The 17698-nt window shown below is 35.5% G+C and overlaps 2 protein-coding genes and 1 pseudogene across 2 annotated transcripts; 1 reads left to right on the forward strand and 2 right to left on the reverse strand.

Annotated features, from left to right (window-relative positions):
- The first annotated feature begins 3726 nt into the window (after positions 1-3726).
- On the forward strand, positions 3727-4246 carry LOC111399104. The gene has a single exon (XM_023026344.1). It carries the CDS (start codon positions 3897-3899, stop codon positions 4110-4112), a length of 216 nt encoding a protein of 71 aa, XP_022882112.1. The 5' UTR covers positions 3727-3896; the 3' UTR covers positions 4113-4246.
- A 75-nt stretch (positions 4247-4321) lies between these two features.
- Positions 4322-11177, reverse strand: LOC111399103 (histone-lysine N-methyltransferase setd3). Its single transcript, XM_023026343.1, has 5 exons — positions 10755-11177; positions 6364-6530; positions 5918-6217; positions 5531-5794; positions 4322-4895 (listed from the first exon to the last, which is right to left on the reverse strand). The coding sequence occupies exons 1-5, from the start codon at positions 11098-11100 to the stop codon at positions 4521-4523; spliced, it is 1452 nt and encodes a 483-aa protein (XP_022882111.1). The 5' UTR covers positions 11101-11177; the 3' UTR covers positions 4322-4520.
- Positions 11178-12861: 1684 nt separating this feature from the next.
- Positions 12862-14601, reverse strand: LOC111398404 (annotated as a pseudogene).
- Positions 14602-17698: the final 3097 nt, after the last annotated feature.

Here is a 17698-nt window from a genome sequence, read left to right on the forward strand (position 1 = left end):
GAATAGAGTGCCATGCAGTCGCCCAGAGCTGTTACTCTATTCTCGCACAAACCTTCGAGTCGCCCAAGGTCTTAGTAAACATAAAGTGTTGTGGTTATCAAGAAGTGCAGTTATCAAAACAGTTATTAAAGCAGCCCTATCACGTTCCACGATTCAAGGAATTCAATCGAAAGCGGTTGAACGACGAAGAGTAATGGCAGCAGTTAAAAAAGGCAGTTCCATGACAAGTTGGCCATTACGAGGAAAGTTGGCAGTTATAGAACGATCTAGCAGTTTTTAGGCAGTTGATCACAGAGAGATCATCCAGGGAGTATAAAAGGAAGAAAAGACATAGAGCAAAAGACCGAATCAAAAACTCTCGAACAGAGAACATGTAATTTTAAATTCCTTAGCTTAGATTTAAAACACTTTTTTCAGTAACTCGTGTGCTTGCGCCCCTTGGAGGCATTCTATTTTTAATTTTCAATTGTAAAGTCATCGCCAATAAAAAAACACCCCTTTTTGGGACTTTGTTTCAAGAGGTTTGTCCCTTACACAATCGTCTGATCCCTTTTAATTGTTAGCGATGAACCCGCGCAAAACACTTGGCCTTGAAGCGACCTGTGATGGTGTTGGTGGTGTCAAGCTACTTCGCACGGCTTCACTCAGGCGAGTCGCTTTCCAGCAAAGAGAGAGTCAAATGTGTGTTATATATATATATATATAGTGAGGGAGAAATAATTTAGGCTTTGAAACTGTGTATGGGTAAATTAATTAATTTTTAAATATATTCATTAATCAAAAAAATATCTGATTTTTTAAAAAAGAAAACCTGACATGTGAGTTGAGATTTGTTGTCCAAATTTGCTCTCTAAACAGCTGTCCGTTCAATGAATTATTGACATATTATCAATAATTAATATTTCATCTCAAATTTACTCTCATTAACTTCATCACTAACTAATCAAATTGATTACATGTCAGTAATTTATTGGATTGACAGTCATTTAGACAGCAAAATTGGACAGTAGATTGAGTCATAACTTAAAGAATAAAAATGAGTTAAGGGTAAGACAGTTGAATGGAAAGTTCCATTTGGCTTCAAAGATAAAATAACAAGAAGGAAAAAAAATAAAAATAAATAAAAAGACATAATGACGCTTAGAGCATGTTTGGCTAAACTTAATAGATATTTATAATCATCTTTTTTAAGGAAACTTCTCGTTTATTCGTCGAAATAATAGACTACGAACTTCAAAGTAAAAAATTGAGAGTTTTCCATTCCAATATATGACTTCTGGACATGAAGAAGAAAGACCAACAATGCGTGAGCGACACTAACACTTCACGTCTATAAAAGACAAATTAGAGAACGGAAAGAAAGTTTGAACAAGTCACAATATATATTTAATCCAGATGAATTCAAATGCAAATCTAACCTAGATGTTGTACTATCGAAGTTTGTAATCTGCAAAAAATAAATGACACCAAGGAATTGATCACGAAGAAATAATCCTTGCAGAATCCAAAAAACTCTGAGCACACAACTAGTAAAATTCATTATAGACAAATTGATTTACACTACGGTCCAAACTTGACTAACTTCTAATAATCTATGGCCTCCTGACTGTAAACACCAAGGTACTCTTGGACTGCGTGCTCCTGTACCAGCTCCTGACTTTTGAAATCGCCTATCACCTATGGACTATCAGAACTCCGATCACCATCCTGAATCTTCAGAACTTTCTGACATATATTTAGGAGGTGAGTGATTTGGTGTTTTGAGAATTGAATTTGATGTTTTCAATGTGTCGTTGATTGATCTTAATGTGGGGAATTGGTGTAGAATATGAATTATGGGAAGGATATAAATGATCGATCACTCCTATGGATGAAATATAACTCGGCTACATATAGTAGAAGGTGTTTGGGGTTGTTTACGACTCAAAAAAACTGTTTAAAATGTGATCTAAGATTTTCCTTAAAAACTAAGGTTTTGTTGATGCTTACCTAACACTAGCTTTTCACTCGAGTGAAAGGTTGGCATTGAGCGGGCATCAGCTTCTGTATTTTCAGGGCTCGAGCATTATCTTGGCATTGAATGAGCATTAACACGACATCTTTATTTCATTATTCCGTAATCTAATCCAAAGACTCCTAATTGACCTATACAACCTTCCAATTGACTCTTTTTAACTTTCATAACTTTAATTTTGTCTAAAGACTTGCCAGTTACAATAAACCAAACAAAATCATCAAACTATACAGTGAGATCATCAATATAATTAAGTTGAAACCACCACTAGTCTTTTAACAGTTTTTTATGCTTCTTTTCTTTTTATTATGAATAATATTATGCCTTTTTTTAGCCCCATTTTTTTGCTAAGAATACGTTTTGAAATAATAAATTGATGGAAAATGTGGTAAAAAAATGAGAAAAATTTTAAATTTGCGTGTAATATTATTTTAATAAAGAATGTAGGGTTAAGAAGAGAATATGTAGTTAAAAAAATAAGGAATAATTTTTTAGTTTTATTCAAAAATGTATGATTGAAAATAAGATAAAAAAATGTATTTTAAAAATAATGGGAATTAAACAAGGGAAATTTGCTATAATGTTGATGGATCATCATTTATATTTATTAGAATTTATTAGTTAATATTATCTAAACATGAAAGATTCATTACCTCACAGATTAATTATTTATGTCTAAATATATTCATTTACATATTTATATTTACGAGAGTTTATGAGCCCACGAACGAATATTTTATGAAACCGTCTCTATTCTTTCCTCTTTAATTTAAATTGCAATCATAATCCATTATTACGAGGTTATTGCATTTGAAGCAATTTTTTTTCTCAATTTCTTTTCAAATTTAGAAGCCGAAATATTATTTCATTTCTGATGCACTAATGTCAAAATCAAATTAAACGTGGAAATTCAGATACTTATGAAAACATTTCTACAAAATTTATAGACTACTGGCGGCTATGTCAAATGGCAGTCAACTATTTGGTCAATGGATAATCATTTAACTTAATGGTCTATGATTTTGACCTCTTCTCGTATGTGGGATATTTCATTTTTGTCTAATTTTGAACACATATTTGTCCCTTGTTGACCAGCCCTTCCTGGTTTCAATGTGACATTGTATCACTTTAAAAAACATATAGAAATTATTAATTATTCGAAGTTAACGTTTTTATTCAAAAGTATTAGTTTACCATAATCAATAATTTTGTCGCTCGTACACATTAGTTTACACTTTATAAATCATCCTCGAATCATAAAAAATCAGATTGGACCGAACTAAAATCGACTGTCTCAAATTTGGTCTGCTTCCCATTTTGTCATAAAATCAATAATTTGATTTTCATAATTTTTAAAGAAGACAGGTAACGTGTAGTTCTCAAAAAACTTAATCCAAACAACTACTTGCCCACCTATAATTAGTTATAATAAAAGAGGGCGGCGCTCTTTTGACAAATCAAAACCTATGGAGAACAAAGAATCTTAACAGTTTTCAGAAATCAAAACAAATTTTAATTATTAAATATCTAATTTAAGATTAAATTTTCTAGATGAATCCTCAAGCCAATGGGATTACTACACATAACCCACAAAATTTTCCATGGTCAAAGGATAATCAGAAAGATTTGATTTCCATAAAATACAAATGACACAAAAGGTTAGAAAATATCTCAATATAATTACTTTAAATTCAACAAATCATGGAAAAAGAAAGTTATGGGCTACCTGCCTACTTACCATATTTACATCACTATTCATGAACAAATCATGTGTACTTTTCCCACTCATTCTCACCATGTATAAATATGAAAACATCAATATACATTTAGATAAACAAGCGCATATAATTTGGAGAGATTTGTGTGAGGTGGGATTCTCTCTATGCCTATGATGGAGCAGATAAAGAACTTCAACAACAATAATAAAAAGGAAGATGGCATCGCAATTCACAGCCAAGTTCGGAAAATTAAGCAGGAAATAGAGAAGATCAATCACCCGGGCCTGCAGCAGCTGGAGATGAGACCGGAGATTATGCGCCAAAACCGGTCTAGATCACCGTTAGGTGTAGCCAAGAGGCCCATCTCTGTTGGGGACTGATAAACTACGAGTACAAGGAGTGTGTGCTTCAATAATTGAATTTAGTTACTTTTTCTTTTCTTGTTTTCTCTTTGCTTTAGCCTTTCAGTTGTACATACTTTGGTTTATAATCTGAAGAAGACATCTATATTTAATCTTGTTTATGCAGAAAGTTCTCTCTAGACACACACACACAGAGAATGAAAATGGAGAGGTATGATGGCAAGAATAAAATTGAAGACAAGAATATGCAGTATTAGTACTTTGTCAAAGAATCCTATGAACTTTTCAGATACATGAAAAAAAAGAAAGTGAAATATTCATAACCACAGACAAAACACACAAATTTTCAAAATTTTGGAGCAGAAAACAAGCACGAGAATCATTTTGCAGAGTTTGAGGATCTTTTCTAACACAACTGTTAACTAACTACTGGGCAGTTACCAATTCTTTTGACATGAGTGCCTTCACTCTCCTCGTAAGATCCCGCATCGCATCTACAATGACAGACTTCTTCTGGATTCTAAATTGGATAGCTAAATTAGTTGTAGTGGCAACTCCCTGTTTTAATAGGGACTCGTCTTCCATGATTTTGGTGGGGAAGTGTCCTAGAGCAATCACACAGAGGGCAATGATGGTGCGAAGAGCGGCTATCTCGTTTGATATTCCGAGAGGGGCTTCAGCTGATAATGATTTGAGTGTATTCAAATCGTTCCTTTCAACTGCTTCTTTGTCAGTGGACAGAAGAACTCTCAAGGCAGCCAACAGACGGCCCTCTACTAACTCAGAGCCTCCTAAACTCACCTTTCAGGGTTAAATGACATAAATAAGTTTAAACCGAACATGATTGTGTGAGGTGATTCCAAACTTTAGGAGGAGGTAAATCAAGAAGATATTTAATGATCTGAAAAACAAACAAATTAATAGCCAGGTTCCGACGGTGGCATAAAAGCATATTTAGGTAGCATCACAACAAATCAATGTTTCAGGAAACCTATTATCCCCACTTAATTTGTCAATATTCTTTCTTCTTTTCAATTCTTCAGATAAAAAATTATTCATGGAAAGAGTTGGAGGCAGAAATATCGGTGTTCAAGTCTCTTAGGATTAGGAAATTTAGTTGATTTTATTTATTTATTTTTTTCACTTAAGTAGCTTCATGCAAGAACTGAGGTAAAAAAATAATAATAATATTAATTACTGTCTCAAGGATTATATGCGAAAGGAGACCATTTTTCATTTATTAACTATAATCATTAACTCCCATAATGAATTTCTTCAAGGATTTCAAAAATGTAATAGCAAAAGCAACGAGATATGCTGATAATGAATCGTGAAGGAAATGTCACTAAAAAAATGGAGGTACATACACAAAATGCGATTACCTTAGAACTCGTAAGGTTAAAGAATGAAAACTGAAGACAGAGAAAGACACATACCTTGTGATCAGAATGTTCTCCACACAGATTAAGCTGGAACAAAATCTCTTGCTGCCAAGAAGATGGTGATGAGAAGTTGGGGGATGAGATTCCGGCTGCCATGCTTGCAGCATCCAGCAGAGCTGGATCATATTTGAGTTCAACGCAGTCATATGGATTTGGGTCCATAACAAATCCGTAATCCAGAAGGAAAAAATCATTATTTAAAAAGCCATAATTAAGTACTAATGGATCATCTTGCATAATCTGCGTACGAGCTATAACCTGCTAGGCATAGACCAAAGCAAACAATATTGATGGAGAAAAGAGGAATAGGATCAATTCAACAGAACATTTATAAATTCTTCATATATTGCATATTTTCAAAAAGTAATAATTAATACATGCCTTCACAAGCATCTTCTCATTGTTTGCCTCTTGTTCTTGTACAATTTCAGCATTGGGCTTGAAACTGTGGTTGCACATATCAATCAGTGGAAGCATCATGGGAGCATCAATATGGGTCCCATCTGGACGTTTATTTCCATACAAACGGAATGCTCGAGATGAAACCGCTGACATTGCCCAGCCAAGTGAAGAGGCATCTGCACCTTGGCCTCCAAATGGGTGGTCATTTGCTTTGAGACTTTGAAGTTCATATTTCACTAATTTCTCAAAATCAAGAAGAAACCGACATCTCTTATTAACCTAGTGAGAAAAGGAAAAAATGAACGAAGAATAAGTAATCACTTTCGGTCAATACTGCAAATGCCGAGTTCATAAGATCTGACACTTTTGTAGGTAAGTCCATTCAGTAGAAAGTTGTGAGGAGGTCCATGGAAGTAATTATCTACCTGATAAAGAAGAGGAGCATACTGCAAATTCTTGATATCCTCGCCAGGAAAGAAAATGGGTACACTATATGTTTCAGGAAGGTTGCTGATATATGGCCACCAGAAGGAACCAGTTTTTGCTCTTTCTTGCAGAAGCTTTAGACCCAGTTTCATAGCCCACAGCTCCTCTGTCAAATGCTTCAAATGTCCAATTTACTCATACAAAATTCAATAGCCTAATTTTATAAGGAACAGAGTTACTAAGCTATATCAAAATCTCAAAAATTAATAAGTTTTAAAAGGGGGGAAGAGCATCTATTATTTAGCTGTTGATCTTCTTACTAATACAGGGATTGGGAATCAAATGATGCAATGTTTGAATATAGACTTGTTATAGTTACCATTTGGAATAAAACTCAAATATGAGAGGAAGATGTTGTTTTTACTCTTTTAACTAAAATGTACACGTTAGCATTTATCTGTAAAAATACATCGAAAATGATTCAGTATTTAGAAGCAGTGATACTGCTCCTCTCGACACACATTAGAGGGTTGTTAAGAGGATACATAGACATTCAAAAGAAACAAAAGGGTATGGTTTGCTGTTAAGAAAACTAAACTAGAAAATCTATACAACAAAGAATTCTCATACGTTGATTGGGCATCATATTCAGATGATAGGAGGTCCACTTTGGGCTATTGTATTTATCTAGAAGAAAATTTAGTCTTGTGGAGATCAAAGAAACAACCTACAGCGTTAAGATCAACAGGTGATTCAAAATATCGAAGCTTAGCATGCGCAACTGCAGAAAGCTAGTAGCTTTAAAGGCTTCAGTTTCAACACGTTCCATCCCACGATCAAACCAAAGATGTTCTCACCGCAGCACACTCAACCCTTCACTTCAATAGACTTAGAAGCAAGCTAAACATAGATCCATCAATCACATTAAACTTGAGAAAGTACCAAGGGTAACAGCATATACTAGAACAGCCTGTAAGATGATTCTTTTGTTATTATATTATTTGTAACCTTATTCTTTACAGGCTATGAAAACAACCTCTATATAGCTTTGATGAGCTCATTTTAAGTGATTATATCCACCACTTCAGTACAAATATGAAATTCCAAAATCCCTCTCTCATATGCTAACACCTGCCATCCTTGGATACAGTCAATAGATGTTAGTTTTAACCACATGGTCATATTACATTCATCTTTTCTAATTTTAGCACATGTTAGCTTTATCATTAACTAGAATGATCATTTACATTGTGAACTTTCTAAATTTAGCACATGCCATTTAAGCATTCACATTTTTAGTTATCCTAATCCCTACATCCTACCTTAGCGACTTCATCAACCTTTTTATTAACTTCACGATCATCGAGATTGGTACATTTTGTAAATTATTTTGTTTGTCAAAACTATAAATTATGTGTCATGTTATTTTACTGCAAACAGTGATCCAATTGGCAAAGAGAAAATTCCAAGGTGACATCCATGAGCAAAGGAAACATTTATCTGGACATTGCTAAAATTCAAATAATGTAACACATACCACGTGCTTATTGTAATATCATATATCCGTCTTGCTAGTATATGTTGACCACATAAGAGATTCAAAAGTCATTAGTTTAAACTCCAAATCTTCTCTCCATGGACAAAGCTCACTAGATATTTAGAGGTTTACTTTCACGTATCTTTCAATCTATATTTATAAATAGACAAGAAGTCGGCAGTTTGTGAACTTAAGTTTGTTCCATTTTATTAAAATAAAATAAAATAATTCTTCATGCTAGTTAGGTATTCAATTCATATGGATCATAAGAAATGCAGCATTTTTCATTTCCAGCTGAGTTAGTGACGAGTGGGATCTTTTACCTTTTCCCTGTTCCATTGAGACCATACTCAGATATATGCTTTCAAATTAATTTCTTTAGACATGACCAATTTTTTTCTCTACAATCCTTGTGCTGAGAGGCTCTCACTACAAATACAACATTCTTGTATTGATGTAACAATACATGACAAGTGACCATTAGAGACGAACTAATAGTATACTAAAAATTGATGATGTAAAACGGAGTGGATGACTTCTGTAATCAGCAAATGATGATTATATATTCCTTATCAAATATCAATCATCAGTCTAATCATTATGACTTGATTTTAGGTCCATTTATTCAAACTAAGATAATATTTGGCAAATGCTAAGGCCAATTTTAGCATAATGTAAATTGGGAGTCTTATTTGAAAAGTTTATTACTGTGAGCTTGAAATCATGTCCATTTTTAAGCTAAATCAAGCTTCACTTGAAACCAAGTAAGAAAAAGGATGCAATCTGGCTACATCTGAAAGTTGATTATTGAGAGCCCATTTTAATTCAATGTAAACTTAATTAAAAATCATTAATCCCATTTCATGAGTGAATTTATATTTTGAGACAGAAAATGATTTTGTAGCAAAGCAAAATCAATAAAGAAAATAAGCTTTTCCAGTTAAGAGTTGAACAGAACCAAAAATAAGATTGCTACAGACCTTAAGATTTATGAGATTACATGTCAAACCAGACCTGAATTTAAACAATTCACATTAAACAGCTCATAGAATTGTACCGGGTCTCACTGTTATATAATGACTCAAGCGACTTATTAATCCAATAAATGACAGCTACACCAGAATGTCCTATATTAATAAATCATTAAAATCAAGGACTTTTGATCGTCACTTCTGACGCATTACTGCAAAAAGATAATATGCTATCATGATAAATAGTGAAGACCTCTCAGTTAATTAAAACTAAAGAAAGGAATGTGCTCCACACTAATCTCTCAACTGAACATAAAAAAAGTAACAATTGTCCACAGTTAAGCTTACTTGATGTAAAGACACTATTTTTCGATACAACCAATTGATTGTCTATTATAACAAAAAACTTCATATACACTTGAACAAGAAAAAGCATAAACTAGCAAGCAAAATATTAAAGTGACCTTAACTGGACCGGTTAATAATTTAAAGAAGAAATGACTTTTGATAATGTATCTAAGAATGATTTTGGATCATTTGGGATGTTACTTTGGGTCGAAAAATATGACATTAAAAACTAAAGCTTAGGGATGGACTAAGTGAAGAATCAAATTGAAGAAAAGTTGTGGTGCAAAATGCCAAATTAAGGCACTTCTTTTTCTTTTGCTGGTTTAGAGCCGGCACCAGCAAACAAAGGAGCCGACACCAGCCGCTGAGGGCCTGAATTTCAGCCCCTCTCAGTCAGAAGCCCGTGCAAGCAAGTCTTAGAGCTCGCTGGTGTGAGCATGTTTAGAATAAACAGACCTGTTTAGTATTTTATCTGGGTTTTTTCAATTTTTTCCCCTATTTTTTAGTATATTTAGATATATTGGAATTTCTAAATTCAAATTGAGAAGTCACCATTAAAAGGTTGCAAATTTTTAAAGAGTTGCAATTGAAATCTATAAATAAGGTTAGGTTTTCTTCATTGAAGAACATGAGAAAAGTACCTATTGTATTTGTCTCACATTCTTCCTCCCAATTTTTTCTTGAGTTCATTTGTCTTTCTCAAATATCAGTTTTATTCGGTCAATCTACAAAGACAGAATACAACCCCTCTCTTATCTAAGTTATTAATCATTTGTGTTCAAGGCTATCTTTGTTTGTGTATAACACAGATAATGTGTTTTGTTCAATTGTATACTTGAGGAGTATTTGCTTAACACATAGTGTGTCACATTGTAGTGGAGGCAAATATAGTCTTAAGGAAAACAACGTTGTGACGTGCCCTGGAACTCGATTAAGTTATTCAAGATTTTGTAAGGTTTTCCTTCAACTTCAAAGTTCATCATATTCATCTCCATTATCAAGGGTGTGGATTAAGATTTGCATCAACAGTATCAGATATACATGAAGCCGGTATTCAGTCTACTGTTAATTTGCCATCCATCTGAATAACTTAATTCTTAAGCCAGTTCTAAAGCGTTGGTCTTTTCTCAAGTAAGATGACTGCCACTGCAACTTGAACTGCTTATGACCAATCATGTTCCAAATGTGATAATCAAACAACAGCTAAACAAGCTTCTTGTAAGATGAAATCGCACTATTATCAAACACAAAACATCACTCAAACAATTCTCTTCATACATACAAAATTACCACTTAAACGAATTCCGAAACAGAGAAGCCTACCCAGCATTATTTTTCTTTTAGCTTTACTAGAAACCAATAAAATCAATTATTCTAAAACATACACAAGAAAATAAAATTCAAAACCAACTCTTTCATGTTTCTCACAGAAAAGCTATATAAAAAGACAAAAAATTTTACATAAACACATCAATTTATAATAAAATTCACCAAAGAAAAATATCCCACCAAATATTTGTTAAAAATAACGTACCAGGAACATTTCGAGCTAGATTAACCAAAGTAGAGTGAGCTCCATCTTCGGCATCCGCTGCTTCAAATTTGAGTGGAATATGACGCGGAAGCGAAATGAGGTCGGACTCTTTTGGTATATTCTCAGCCGCTACAAGCCCGAGCCCGAGCCCATTGGATCCCTCCTCCAATTGGGCAATCTTGATGGACTGGTGAACGAACCCGCCTTCTCTCCGAACCCATTTTATCAGGTCCGGTGGCTGCGGCACCAGCCGCGAACAGTAGAAGGAAGCTGATGCAGCGGCGGCGGTGGTTAGAGGCCGGGCGTGGGTTAGTGAGGTCGCCATAAGCATCGTCTTGCAGTACATCGCTCCTGCAGCTGCTGAGCCTGCTCTCTTGACGCTGCTGAGTGGCACTGCGTCTTGTGAAAGTTTGCTTTGATGAAATTTGGAATGAAACCATTTTGTCCTCAACGTTTTGCTTAATGTTAAATTGATCCTTGAATTTTCAATAATGTCTCAATTATCTATAAGTTTAATGGATTCTATCCAATTTTATCACGTAAATTCCTCTTGGGCCTCTAATCTTCTATAAGTAGTAGTAATATCCTCAATCCTCTATTTGTGAATTCATATTTAATTTTTTTATACTAGACACAATATCCGTATGACAAAAAAAGATTTATTTTGATGTTAAATGGTCGCGCAACAAGCATATGATGTGTTAATGAAAGGGTAAATTTATTTTAAAATAGAACACCATTTAGACCCTTTTTTGGTTTAAGTAAAAATTATATTTTTAGTATATTTTAATTTTGATAAAATGTGTGGTCAAAAAGTTGTGAAATCATAAAATGTGTTGTTAAATTCTTTGACTTTGACATAGATTTTAATTTACTTTTTTAATTGAACCAAATAAGGGCTCAATGTAAGTTGAATAGTCACTATTTGACTTTTAAATAAAGGAAATAAATTTTGGACAATTTTACTTTTTTAGTCATATATCACGTGTATGTTATGTGGACATTTAACATCTAAACAGATATTTCTATGTTAAGTGTTAAAGAGGTTAGGTGTATATGCACCAAAGGGGGATGTTTTTGTGTACGTCGTGTGCACCGTGGTAGGCATGCTAGAAATACACAGGTCCTAATAAGCTTATACTTACGGTCTACTTTCAATCGTCTTTGACTTTCTATTGAATGATTACTATCTCGCCTTTACTTTTATCTTTTTTTAATATATCATTCTCTCGAGAAAGTGAAATGGAAAGAACTTTTTTCAGAAGAATAACTTTCAACAACGTATGTGGTTTGTGTTTGCAATGGATATAGCACAAGAGTTACATCAACGTCTTGATGACTTTATGAGCTGACAAAAGGCGATTCGTTTAGTAATTAAACTCTTTTGTAAGCCCTTGTAGAGTTGAGAATTTTGATTAAAACTTATGCAGCTTAGAAAATATTTCTTCAATTCTTGCTTTTGAATATCCTTAATGGCCATGTTTGTGATTCTTTTTAACTTTCTTCTACGCCAGCAATTTAAAAGAGTTTATTGATCATTCTTGATCTTCTACTTCGAGATTTCAAAAGTCATTGTTATTGATGTCAACATCCTTACTTGCAATTGAAAAAGTTGCAATTTTCGAATCATTTGAATTTACGAAACCATCCAATATCTCTGTTTTAGTATTCTCATTTGTAGCTCTAGCATCATGTTTGCTACACCAAACATAAACTTCAATGTCACCTTGAAACCGAATATATTAGTAAACCCTTGAGGTTTGATAAACGAGCATAGTTGAAAGTATCGGATATGCATATTGTTGTATTTTTTACCATCTCCAAATGTCTAAATCTTTATCTTCTTTACTATTAATTAAAGTAACTCAATCTAAATTATTTATATTGTTTTGCTTTGACCTGTTGCAGCAAAGCTTCTTAAGTAAACCATCTTCGGATGAGAAAAAAAAAATAATAATAATAATAATAATAATAATAATAAAATTCATAGGGATATATAATATAAACAGAAAAAAGTAGACATGGCATGGAACCAAAAAGTAGTTTATTGAATCTTTTCGTTCTAAAACCCTGCAGCATCAACCAATCTCGGGTTCCGATCCCATCATCATACCTTAAACTCATCGAAACTGATCGTGCCATTGCCATCTGCACCGACCGCACTTATCATCTTCTTGCACTCAGACAATGTACATTCCTCTCCAAGGCTCTTGAATACATTCTGCAGTTCCTCGGCCAATATCGAGCCTTTCTTGTCAATGTCGAAAACCGAGAACGCTTCCTTAAGATTCTGGAGCACCTCGTCCGGATCAATGTCCTTGGTTTAGTTCGATTAATTCTCGCAGGTTGATGAATCCATCCCCATCAGAATCCACCTCCTTGATCATGATCTCAAGTTCTTCATGTGTCGTCCGGTGGCCGAGGCTGCCCATAATCAAACCCAACCCAGAAACCAAGATCTTTCCATCGCCATTAACGTCAAATTTCTTGAAAACTTGCTTAAGCTCCTCCTCCGTCCGGTTCGAGAATTCAAGGAGGATAATCGGGAGTTTATTATAGGGATCAAGTTTGAGACAGTCATTGGAAGGGATTGTATTTCGCGCGGGTAGTCGCTAACAATTAAAAAAGGGATCAGACGATTGTGTAAAGAACAGATCTCTTGAAACAAAGTCCCAAAAATGAGTGTTTTATTGGCGATGATTTACAATTGGAAATAAACAAAATGACTCCAAGGGCGCAAGCACTCGAGTACTAAAAGAAGTGTTTAAATTTAAGCTAAGAAATTAAAATACATATTCTCTGCTTGAGAGTGTTTGATTCCGCATTTTCTCTATGTCTTCTCTTTCTTTTTATATTCCCTTTATGATTTCCTCGTGACAAATCGCTTGGAAATTGCTTGATTGCTTTATAACTACCCACTTTCTTTATGGTGGCTAACTTGTCGTGGAACTACCGTCTCTAACTGCTGTCATTACTCTTTGTCATTCAACCACCTTCAACTGGGCTCCTTGAATCGTGAAATGTGATAAGATTATTCAATAACTATTTCAATAACTGCTATTATGGATAACCATAATATTTTATGTTTGCTAAGATTCTGGACGATTCGAAGGTTTGGGCGAGAACGGGGTCATCGCTCTGGGCGACCGTAAGGCACTCCATTCGCTCAGATTCTGGGCGTCTTGCAAGTTTGGGCAATGATGTTACTGTGTTCATGGGCTTCCACTGCATTCATCAATAATCATGTTTGGACCTTTATCCTAGACTCCCCAATTGGATTTCACTCTTTGGGCTATTTGATTTGAGCTGCACTTTTAGTGTGTCAACAATTACCCCCCCAATATGGCAGAATTAATACCAATTATTAATCTTTGTCATGTTCACTTTGTATTTTCCAACAATATTTGAAATTCCCAAGAATTTCAATCATTAGTTCCTTCTATAACCTTAAAAGGTGCAGCGTTACAAACCCTTATAAACCCAAAAAAACACGTCATTTTATCGCACCACTAAACTACGTCTCTATATTTCGTGCTTCCTCCTCACTATTTTACTGTTCATCTTCTTGCTTCTCTGCTACATTTCTCAGGCAAATCTTAACAAAACTGTATTTTGCACCCAATGGCGACTTCACAAACTCAATCTGATGATTCTTTTAGTTTCGAAAACTTCCAAAAAATCCTTATTAGGTCGTATGTAAATCCAAACTTCCTTACATAGGCCAATGCTGGCCTCAATGAATTCTATCTAGGTCCATCATTCAATAATGTCGAAACCGTTGGACAAGTGGCGGTGGACCAGCTGTTCCTTTACACTCAAGACCCTCTGTTCCTGAACTCTCTGTCATTAAGGCCGATTCGCGAAAAAAGTATTCGCACTTGGCTCAAAGCTGATGTTATTTTTCGTAGATGGCTTGTACGTCTTATGAATCATGGCCCTACCAAAACGATTTTTGATCGTGCTAGGATTTCAGACTTATTAGAAATCGCTCTTCAACCCCCAATTTTCGACTCGTGCTTTTTTCAATTGTTTTGAGTTTTTGGTCTTCTGAATATAATACCTTCGTTTTCCCTCTTGGTCCCATATCTATTACTTTAAGGGACGTTGGAGCCCTAGTAAATCTTCCGCCTTTGGGCGATACCATCTTTCTTGGTATCTTGATTTCCAATGTTGGCTCGAAATTTGACAAGAAACTTATTGAGTCCTATTCAACCATGCAAGACTTTTATAATCATTCAAGCACTGAACCTTCCCATACTGAGTGTGTGGCCTTTCTTCAAATTTGGCTCTATAAATATATTCTCTGCGTGCCAAGTATGAAACCTTCTATGAGCTCCTTACCTATAGCGCGTGGTAGGCCTTTGAACTTATGTTCCTTCTTTTTAGCTGCCCTTTATAGAGGCATGACTTTCCTTCAATCTCAACTGAAGAATGGTACATCTTCCACTGGCAGTGGGCCCCTTTGGTTCACTCAACTGTGGTTGAGAGCATACTTTCCACCACTTGGTCCTCCATCCATTTCCCTTCGTTCTGCTAGCTGCTATGGGTTAGCCATTGACCCATTGAACCATGTAAATGTGTCCAGTAGGAATATTTTTTCATTCTTTTATGCCTTAAATTTGATTCCTTCCTTCTTTCCTTTTCCTTCTCACTTGACTCCAGATTATGTGCAACATCCATCCACCCTGGACAGTGCAAGCGCCTCTCTGCTTGTTTGGGTTCAGTTTTTGATTGGAACAGAATTGTTCCACGATATTTTAACTGAAACCAATGCCAAGGCTGGGGTTGAAATATATGCTCCCCAATTTTTTCCTCGCCAACTTGATTTTGGCTAAACTTAGCATGTTCCTCCTTGTTACTTCAAAAATTTAACAAATCATTTTCAACACTATTAATAAGGTAGAAGTACAAGCTGTAGATGCTCGCAACATTCTTTTGATGAGCAAATTTTCATTAGCCCCTTTCAATTCTAATTGTGTCGTCCATCCTCTTTTTGAACAGCTCTGGTCATCAGTAAAACGCATATTATTTGCAACTGATACTAATCGTGCCTTCCATTTACTGGATCAGCCAGACACTTCCTCTACTTCTCCTATTTTGGTCACCCCTGTGTCCATTAGGAATCCTTCCTCTCCTGCTCGCCCTAAACATCCTATCCGTCCATCTGCTTCACCAACTGCCAAGGCTACTGCAGCTAAAGGTGCCTTAAGCCGCAAACGGCCAGTTTCAGCATCTCCCATTTTGCAGGATGATGATGATGACGCTCCTCTCATCCTTAGGAGAAAGGTAATTGAATTTGTTTATTCACAAACATACTTTTTTATGTACTAATGGTTTACTTGAATTTCTCAGAAAAGTTCAGCCTCTCCTTCGAAGGCTTTGGTTTTGGCAACTCCTGCTTCATCATCTTCTGCTGAAGTTGCTTTGTCCAAATCAGCTGATGAATGGACTATGCTTAAAAAGAAACCCTTAGTCCCGAAATCTTCATCACAACCAGTAGAAGGGCCACCTGCTTCCTAGGGCGTCGACCTCCCAAATGTCAAACTAGAAGGTAATACATATTTTGATGTTTAACATTTGCTTGTGCTACTGGTTTCTGATTCGTTGCTTCTTGAATTATGCATAGGCTCCCATGGGCCTGCCCGTTGTGGCAGAGTCTTCTCACCCAGATAAGGGAAAGTCCCCACAGGTGGTGGAGCCAACTGGTGATATGCCTGAACTTCCCAAGATTGCTGATGAGGTAACTTTTTGCTTCACTTTTATTTTCGCTTCATTTATTGTAGTGAAAGTCCTCAATATTGGCATTTTTCTTTGCAGGGTGCTGATGACATTGTGCGTTCCATCCAGGACTTGTTCACTTCCTGGGGACAAGTCAAGACGTCTCTCCCTACTTCAACCAGTTATCCTTCTGCTTCATCTTCTGCTTTTTCGGAGGAAAATATGAAGTCTCTCAAGCAGTCGGTACTTGAGTATGTGTCTTTTATGGACATGGATATCGATCAGGCCAGTGCTACTAAACATAAGGATAAGTTTGAGCTATTGAGTGCGAAATTGGCGCAAGCACTTACACTTCCGTCGCTCAATGTTTCTGCTGACTTTAAAGCTACATTGAAGGTTGTCCACTCTGACATCATTTCCTTACGAGCTAAAAATGTTGAACTGAAGGCCAGGAGTACTCAATATCTTCGTGTTGCATCTGAAAGAGAGTCTTTGCTTCTAGAGATTAACAAAGCCGAGGATAAATTGAAAGAAATCTCTTCCGACGTTATGATCGAAGACTCTTTGATGATAAGCTTAGCTGCAGAGATGAAGGAGTTTCAAGCAAAGATGAACGACTGTAGGGCGAGAATGGCTGCTAAAAAGGGTAATGCTTCCCAAGGAATTGAACGAACCAAGTCTTTGGTTGAGCAGTGTAAAAAGCTGGAGGTTGATGATGATTTTGTAACTGAATTAAATGTCGCTTCTTCTCAACATAGCGAAGATTGGGGAAGGCTTAGGGAAAGAATACGTTCGGCTTGGGATGAATTGTAATTAAGACATCCAATGCCTTAACTTTCCTTTTGTAATTTCGCACTAATTGCAATTGCTAATTTTGAATGTAACAGCAATTATCGTCATTAATGAACGACTATTTTGTCTACTTGCGTATTAATTGACGTTGTCCTTAATCGTCAACCCCCCAACCATTTAATTGCTTTATGCTAAGATTCATGTACATTCTTTCTTGGTATTCCCATCTCTTTTTCCAAGACTTTGGGCCATTTAATTTCAGTTATTGGGCACAAATGTGGCCGTTTATATTCTGTCTTTTCACCTTCACGCCTCTATAAATGTGTGTGTATTTCGCACGTATCATTTTCATTTTCATTCTTTTCTTCAAAAACTAATTTGCTGCCATCGTTTGGCATCTCAACAATTGATCCAAAATTTTCGTCTTCCATAGA

The sequence above is a fragment of the Olea europaea genome, chromosome 8, assembly GCF_002742605.1.
Source record: "Olea europaea var. sylvestris chromosome 8, O_europaea_v1, whole genome shotgun sequence".
Taxonomy (NCBI): Eukaryota; Viridiplantae; Streptophyta; class Magnoliopsida; order Lamiales; family Oleaceae; genus Olea; species Olea europaea.